The sequence below is a fragment of the Quercus lobata genome, chromosome 4, assembly GCF_001633185.2.
Source record: "Quercus lobata isolate SW786 chromosome 4, ValleyOak3.0 Primary Assembly, whole genome shotgun sequence".
In the NCBI taxonomy this organism is placed as follows: domain Eukaryota; kingdom Viridiplantae; phylum Streptophyta; class Magnoliopsida; order Fagales; family Fagaceae; genus Quercus; species Quercus lobata.
Genome location: NC_044907.1, coordinates 71,978,628 through 71,986,926, shown reverse-complemented (window position 1 = coordinate 71,986,926; position 8,299 = coordinate 71,978,628). Strand labels below are relative to the sequence as shown.

Sequence of the window (8,299 nt, the reverse complement as noted above, 5' to 3'; positions counted from 1 at the left end):
CCCTAATTAGTTTGAGAAAGGGGGGTAAAACGCTGGATTTTTTTTTTTTTAAAAGGGCATTTGCCAATTTTGTCCATAAAACAAATCCTATTCTCACACATGAATTTATATATCCATAAAAGTTAGGGTTTATTGTATGAAGCCTAGATTAGTGGTTCTCACTCTTCTCTCTACCTCACACTCACTCTTTTACTTTCTCTAAGGTTGATTTGAAAGTTTTTAGCTTAGGATTTTTGTGGATTTGATGTTAAGGCTTTGTTGATTGCTGGGAAATTTTGGATGACTTGATTCGGTGGTAGTGCTTTGCTAGTTGCTGGGTTTCTTTTCTTTTGCTTGGGTTTGATGTTCGTGTTTTTTGATTTGGTGGTGGTGATTTGGAGGTTTTTGTTTTGTTTTTTTTTTTAATTTTCTCGTGGTATTTTGACATGATCTTCATCAACAATTCTACTAATCTAAGTTTTTGTGTTTGTTTGGCATGAAGAAAATACATGGGTTTGAAGGCTAAGATTTGCTTTGCTAGAGCTTGGTTTGGTTGTTGGGTTTATGGGTTTGGTTGCTTTGCTAGAGATATGGGTATGGGGTTTGGTTTATATCTGGGTTTGGGGATTGGTTCTTTGCTGGAGATTGATTATGGGGAAGAACACAAAGAACATGAATATGTTCTTCTAAAAAAATAATGAAAGGAACTAAGAAAAAAAATGACAAGAAAGACATTTAATTATTTTATTTTATTTTGATGTGTTTGGTTGTAAAAAAATTACAAGAAAAACAAAGAGAATGATAAGAAAATAAGGATTAATTTGCTAAGAATAAGAATTATATTTTGAGGAAGAACACAAAGAACATGAATATGTTCTTCCCAAAAAAAAAATATTGGAAAAAAAATCATTTTAATTAAAAAAAAAGTAAAATTCTTTTTTGAAAAAAAGTAAAATTTTTTTATTTGTTGTTTATTCTTTTAAATAAAATTGAGGAATTTAAATTTTTTTGTTTTAGTTTTTTAATTTTAAATGTTGATGTGGCATTTAAAAAATGCTAAGTAACTTTTTTTTAATAATATTTTAATAACCACATCAGAGTCATGTCAGCAAGCACAACACTCTGTCTGCCACGTAAGACTTTTCTATTAGTGAGTTGATGACATGAACTAAAATAGAAATTATTTTCTGTTTTTAGGGACTGGTAGGCATAAAATCAATTTAAAAACTGAAATGATATTAGACCCAAAAGGTAGGGAACAAAACATATTTTCGCCAAATTCTTAATATGAAACTATCAGTTTATTTCATTTAATTAATAAAACTTATCATTCATAAGATAGTTGGGTGAGTACTGGATAATTACTCCCAATGCTCTATAGCATTATTTAATTGAATCAATTGATTACTGATGAAAGCCAGACCAGCCGCCTCTGACTATAAATTAAATAAATCCCTGCTCTCTTCCAAGTGTTTTTGCATTCAAAATCTCACTTCTTCGCTCTTCTTTCTTTGCCCTGCTTCTCTATTTGCTTCAAAATCTTCAGTTCTGTAACAATGGCCGACGAGGTGATTCTGCTAGATTTCTTGCCCAATATGTTTGGGATGAGAGTTAGGATTGCACTGGCCAAGAAGGGTATCAAGTATGAGTACAAGGAGCAGGATATATTTAACAAGAGCCCTCTGCTTTTTAGAGATGAACCCCATTCACAAGAAGATCCCAGTTCTCATCCACAATGGCAAACCTGTGTGTGAGTCTCTCATCATTGTTCAGTACATAGACGAGGTCTGGAATGATAAGTCTCCATTGCTGCCCTCTGATCCTTACCAGAGAGCTCATGCCAGGTTCTGGGCTGATTTTGTTGATAAGAAGGTACCTTTGATGCCATTTCTTTTGTCTTTTATGTTATTTTAACTTCTTTTCGTTCAGAGGGACAAATTATGGGAGCGAGTAAAAGATGGGACATGCCTCTGGGTGCACTTGAGATAGAAGCAAAGGCAGTGGAAGATGGGGTTCAACTTGCGAGGGATCTCGGTCTCAAAAGGATTATCATTGAAAGTGATTCACAAATTGTGGTCAACGCAATTCGTGATCAAAGCGTAGTACTGAGTAGCATCCAACACGTCATAGAAGGCATAGGAGTGGATCTTAGATGTTTTGATGCGTGGAAGGTGTCTCACATTTGCATGGAAACAAACTCTGCAGCTCATATTTTGGCAAGAAATGCCAAGTCTGTATTAGATAGGGTCATTTGGGTGGAGGATACCCCACCTATAGTCTTTGCACAATTGCAGCATGATGTTATCTGTATGAATTCAGAATCAAAAAAAAAAAAAAAAACTTCTTTTCTTTCTGGGTTTACGAATTTCAATTTTCAAGGCGATGAATGTTGAAAATCCAATTTGACCAAACTTTTATTAAACTTCGCGAAATGAGTAAATTTACTATGATTTTCACAGTTGTGGAGTCGTCTAAGGTACTGAGTCTTATAATTCTATACCAAAATCAATATTGTTGATTTACTATGGATTCATATATTTGAGTAAGATTTATAAAAATAAAAATAAATATTCAATCTATTGTCTTAATATTCTGTCTCTTTTGTTATATCTGATTCTGCATTTCTAATTCAATTTAATTTAATTTTTTTTTTTAATTATAGCATAGTGAAGTTGGGAAAAAAAGTTAAACCCCTTAGGCCTCGTTTGGGAGGAGAGAATGGAATGGAAATGAATAAAAAGAATAGTTTTAGAATATTCTTCCATTCTCCTTGTTTGGGAGTTTTAATGGAGGGAATGAAAAGCCCATTCCCTTGTTTAAGAGTTTAAGTAGAAGGGAATGAAATGAGTAGGAGGGAGCATTCATTCCTCTTTATTCCCTTAAAACCTCAAATTTTCATTCCCCCCGAAATTGGGAGGAATGGGAGGGAATGAAATTAAATTTAATGATTTTTTTACTAAAACTCCCAAAATACCCCTGTATATTCAATTATTTATTTTAAAATAAGGGTCCAATAGTAATATTGTTATAAAATGAATCCATTCCATTCCCTCCATGTTGCTCCCAAACAAGATTACTTATATTCCATTCATTTTCATTCCTTTCCATTCCTTCATTTTAAAACATCCAATCAAAGTTACTTAATTCCATTCCATTCCATTCTTTTCCATTCATTTCTCTTGCTTAAATACATTCCATTCATTTCCATTCCCTTATGATCATTCTATTCCATTCCATTCCCTTCCCTTATGAACTCCCAAACGGAGCCTTGGCTTCGCTTGAGAGGAGGGAGTGGAATGGAATGGAAAGGAATAAAAAGAATAATTTTAAAATATTCTTCCCTTCTCTTGTTTGGGAGTTTTAATGGAGGGAATGGAAAGTCCATTCCTTTGTTTGGGAGTTTAAAGTGAGAGGGAATGGAATGAGTAGGAGGGAACACTCATTCCTCTCTATTCCCTTAAAACCTCAATTTTTCATTCCCCCCGAAATTGGGAGGAGTGAGAGGGAATGAAATTAGATTTAATGATTTTTTTACTAAAACTCCCAAAATACCCCTATATATTCAACCATTTATTTTAAAATAGGGGTTTAATAGTAATATTTTCATAAAATGATTCCATTCCATTCTCTCCATGTTGCTCCCAAACAGGATTACTTACATTCCATTTATTTTCATTCCTTTCCATTCCTTTTTTTAAAACATCCAATCAAGGTTACTTAATTCCATTCCATTCCATTCTTTTCCATTCCTTTCCCTTACTTTAATACATTCCATTCCTTTCCATTCCCTTATGATCATCTCATTCCATTCCATTCCATTCCCTTATGAACTCCCAAGCGGAGCCTAACACCGAGTCTAATTCATGAATTACTCCAATAATTATAAGACAAAGACACCAATTGCTAGGAAATCTTAGCTATTATACCCTAGTCACTCACACACTAACACCGATTTAACTAAGAAACAAATTGAGGTCATAACACTAAGAAACCCAAAAGCAATCAGACTCTGAGATCTCAGCATTTAATTAAAAAAAATAAAAATAAAAAAAACCACTGGACCATGTAATTAAATAACAAAAAAAAAAATTGTTCAAAATTAATATAAAATTTTTTTTTCTTACTAAACAAACATTGAATCAAATACATAAACCCAAAAAATTCAAACCCACAGGCAAAATCAAAATTGCCAGATAAACTTGATAATAGCTTTGCACCATATCCACTCTCTCTCAACTCAAATCTTCTTTCTCTCTCCGTTGGTTTCGCACTAGCCCACTCTCTCGCTCAAGAAGTTGATTTGACCTTAATAGTTTCCTTAGATCCAAATCTCTCTTTGCCATTTGTGAAATCACCAAGAAGCCTATCTAGCAAAAGTTTTTTCATTTTTGAACTTTCTTGTCTGATATTTTGCTTTAATAGCTGATTTTAATTTGGCTTATCCACTTTTGGGTATGCGAATACTAACAACAAAAATATTGATGGGCGGATCAAATGGTAGCATAGGGCCCTTGATGCCAGTTGTGCTAACTGCTAAGTTTATTTTTGACACAAATGGAGGGTTGGGTATTTGTTGGATTTGATGGTATTTTTGGATTCCAATTTTTCTTTGTTTAATTGTCAAGAAAGTACAAGCTATGCTAAGAAACAAATAAACATGGTGATTTTGTTGTTTTGATCTTGTGTTTGGTTTTGATTTTCCGGGCCTCTGTGTGTTTGTTTCCTAAGAAAGATATATAGAAAATGAGAAGGTCTTGTTGAATTTTTTAAGGAATTATTTTTATTTTGTAATTTTTATTTTGTTATTTAATTATATGGTCTAGTGGTTTTTCTTTTTTAATAGATATTGAGGTGTAATTTTTTAATGTTGATTAAAACTTTTTAACATTATTTTATTAACCACGTCAGCATCAATTATGCCAACTTTTCCACGTAAGCATTTTCCATTAGTAAGTTAACGGTATAAACCAAATTGACTACAAATTGAAAATAACAAGGACCAGATTGACTGCAATCAAAATGTAGGGACCAAAATTAAATATGACTAGACTAAATTGATATTTTTGCCCAAAAAAAAAAAAAAAAAAAAAACCACTCCTATTTAGAACACCATGTAAGAAAACAATTGATTATTAGGGGAAACCATTAAAAAAAAAGGTCAAAAAAGACCAAGAGTCCTTGTCTAAGCGGAAACTTAAGCAATCAAGTGGGCTACTTAGCTTACTATAGACTAGGCTTGTTTAACCCACCTGCTAGACTGACCCACCTGCCTAGACTGACCAGACCGACCCTAAAACTGTTGGATTTGAGGCTTGTGACTGTAGGTGGCAGGTTTAGACCTCTAGAAACAGATTCTGGTGGGTCGGTTGGCGGGTTGTTGCTTCAAAATTTGACTCCAACCAACCTGACCAATCTCCATCAACAAAAAGCTACCGTCCGCAGCCGTTTGAAGCATTATTCAATCAAATCTTGCCAGATCCGCACAAGATCTTAACAAGATCTAGAGGATTTTGGCTAGATTCGGCTAGATTTCGGCCAAATCTGGCGAGTGCTATCCAAATCTCCTCCTCCCTTACCTAATCGAGACCGACTGCCACTCCGACCCGAGTCCTTCACTAGTCAGCGACGGGTTTGGAAATTGCACACCCGATTTGATAAGGTCAGTTCTGCGTTGGGCACAAACCAAACCCGGACTGACCTGTGGACACTCCTACTCTGGACCAAATTTTTAATAATGTGACAATAGAAAGCCACTCAAAGATTTCGGTGGATGCTCTTGTATCACCAGGCAGCTTAGAATCATGGGGGATTTCTGTTCTTTCAGATTGGCAGCATTAATAACAAATTGCAGTTATAGTTGGATTCCTACTTCCTAGAGAAGCTAATGTTGCGTTCCACATTTTAGCATCTCGGTCACTATGTAACAGACTAGCTATTTACTTTGGTTTAGGATATGCTCCTCAATCCTTTTGTAAAGTCATATTTTTTTGGAGCAAGCCAGTATTTTCTATTTTGTAATTACTCAGTTTCCTTCTCAATAAAATTCATATGCATTAGAATAAAAAAAATAAAACCGAGTCAAGGACGCAACACCCACTCTGTAAGCAATGCTACAGTGTAAAATCATATGAGCAAAGCAATGACATCGACCGGATTGTGGAAGGATCCAGAAACTAAAAACGAATTTGGTAATCAAAATTATCATTCATAAGATAGTCAGGGGAGTACTAAATGCTTTTTAGCCAAAGTCATACTTTAGCATTCTTTATTTGTTTATTAATGAAATACCGAGCCGACACTTATGACTATAAATCCACACTCTCTTCCAAGGGTTTTTTGCATACCATCTCTCTTCTTTCTTTTCCCTGCTTTTTCTATTTGCTTCAATATCTTCAGTTCTGTGAAAATGGCAGATGAGGTGGTTCTGCTAGATTTCTGGCTCAGTATGTTTGGGATGAGGGTCAGGATTGCACTGGCCGAGAAGGGTATCAAGTATGAGTACAAGGAGCAGGATATATTTAACAAGAGCCCTCTGCTTTTAGAGATGAACCCCATTCACAAGAAGATCCCAGTTCTCATCCACAATGGCAAACCTGTGTGTGAGTCTCTTATCATTGTTCAGTACATAGATGAGGTCTGGAACGATAAGTCTCCATTGCTGCCCTCTGATCCTTACCAGAGAGCTCATGCCAGGTTCTGGGCTGATTTCGTTGATAAGAAGGTACCTTTAATACCATTTCTTTTTTCTTTTATATTATTTTAATTTCTTTTCATTCTGGGTTTACGAGTCTTAATTTTAAGGCGATGACATTTGAAAGATTCACTTTGAAATGAGTATATTTTCTATCAATTTCATAGTTGAGGATTCGTCTAAGATATTGAGTCTCATTAGTTATTATTCTATACCACAATCAAAAACCATTTTAATATTCTTCTACCCGAACAGATTTGATTTTAAATTTATTACTTTGTTCATCCTTTTATGTAATCTGCGGAAAATACAGGTTTATGAAGTTTCAAGGAAGTTGTGGACCACAAAAGGAGAAGAGCTGGAGGTAAGCAAGAAGGAATTCTTTGAAATCTATAAGACATTGGAGGGCGAGCTTGGTGACAAGCCTTACTTTGGGGGTGAAACATTTGGGTTTGTGGACCTTTCTCTTATCACCTTCTACAGCTGGTTCCATGTCTATGAGGTATTTAGCAATATCAACATAGAGGCAGAGTGCCCCAAGATTATTGCATGGGCAAAGAGGTGCTTGCAGAAGGAGACTGTGGCCAACTCTCTTGCTGACCAGAAGAAGGTTTATGAGGCTGTTGGACAATTGAGGAAAATACGTGGCTTGGAGTAGAGAAATGGTTTAGCCCAAATCTTGGAGTACTTGGCATATTAGAATGGTTTTGAGTGCATTCATTTGGTAACGTTCAAGTTTCAGTTTTGCTTACTTTCAAAAACTAGTTTGGGTTTGTTTCATCTGGGTTCATCGAACTTGTTAGACACTTTGATATTTGTCTGCTGAGCTTTAAATCGAATGGGCATGTATTGGACCATGAATAAGAAAGACAGTTTGTTATCTCTTCTAAATGTTAGATCATGTTATGCCTTTATTTTTATTTGGGGTATACAAAAATTTTGGTAAATATGTGTCTATGTAGGGAAAATTTAAGAACCATATATATATATATATATAGATTGTTGATAAAAGCACCATATTTTTAAATTTAATTAGCTCACGCGATAGTTAATTTTACCGTGTACCTATAGCTTTAAATATTAAAACCTCACTCCATTTTGAGGATTAAAATTAATTTATACAATGAACCGATTAACAGATGTCCTTAGAACATTTATTATTAAAAATGGTTCTAACCTAAAGTATCATTTGGCACCTAAGTCTAGAAATGGTCTTAACATTTTATATGGCTATTATTTCCTGTATAACTTCTCATATTCTCTAACACAATGTACGTATTATTTGAGAGGTATCATTTATATAATTGATTTTTCATCGTAAAAAGCATTATCAGCACAAGGTCCAAGATAGCTTCAAGTATGCAATATTTGCTTTAAAAATGATGAATTGTTTTCATTAATTACAAATTAGACAAAATTTAATTATAAAACTGGTTATAGTTTTAGGCTATAACCTTACTCAATAAAATGAAAATTATTATATATTTTAAAAAACTAGCTGTTGAATTGCATATTCTTCACACTATTAATACACATGTTCTTTAATTTTCTAGAAATTTTGTAAGCATAGAAGATATAAGAAGAAGATGTAATTCAATGGTGGATTTGTCAAAATTCACCTCCAATAAA

General features: G+C 34.1%; 1 protein-coding gene across 2 annotated transcripts; it reads left to right on the top strand.

Annotated features, from left to right (window-relative positions):
• The first annotated feature begins 6,385 nt into the window (after window positions 1–6,385).
• On the top strand, window positions 6,386–7,508 carry LOC115987382 (probable glutathione S-transferase). Of its 2 annotated transcripts, XM_031110909.1 has the most exons (3): window positions 6,386–6,578; window positions 6,609–6,700; window positions 6,984–7,508. In XM_031110909.1, exons 1-3 carry the CDS (start codon window positions 6,386–6,388, stop codon window positions 7,326–7,328), a joined length of 630 nt encoding a protein of 209 aa, XP_030966769.1. In that variant the 3' UTR covers window positions 7,329–7,508. The 2 variants fall into 2 exon arrangements, with proteins under 2 accessions (XP_030966769.1, XP_030966768.1); XM_031110908.1 differs by having other exon boundaries at window positions 6,386–6,700.
• The last annotated feature ends 791 nt before the right edge of the window (window positions 7,509–8,299 follow it).

Coding starts and splice junctions, on each gene's coding strand:
- LOC115987382 (XM_031110908.1), top strand. CDS start 6,386: ATGGCAGATGAGGTGGTTCTGCTAGATTTCTGGCTCAGTATGTTTGGG. Junction 6,701..6,983: donor CTGATTTCGTTGATAAGAAG/GTACCTTTAATA, acceptor CGGAAAATACAG/GTTTATGAAGTTTCAAGGAA.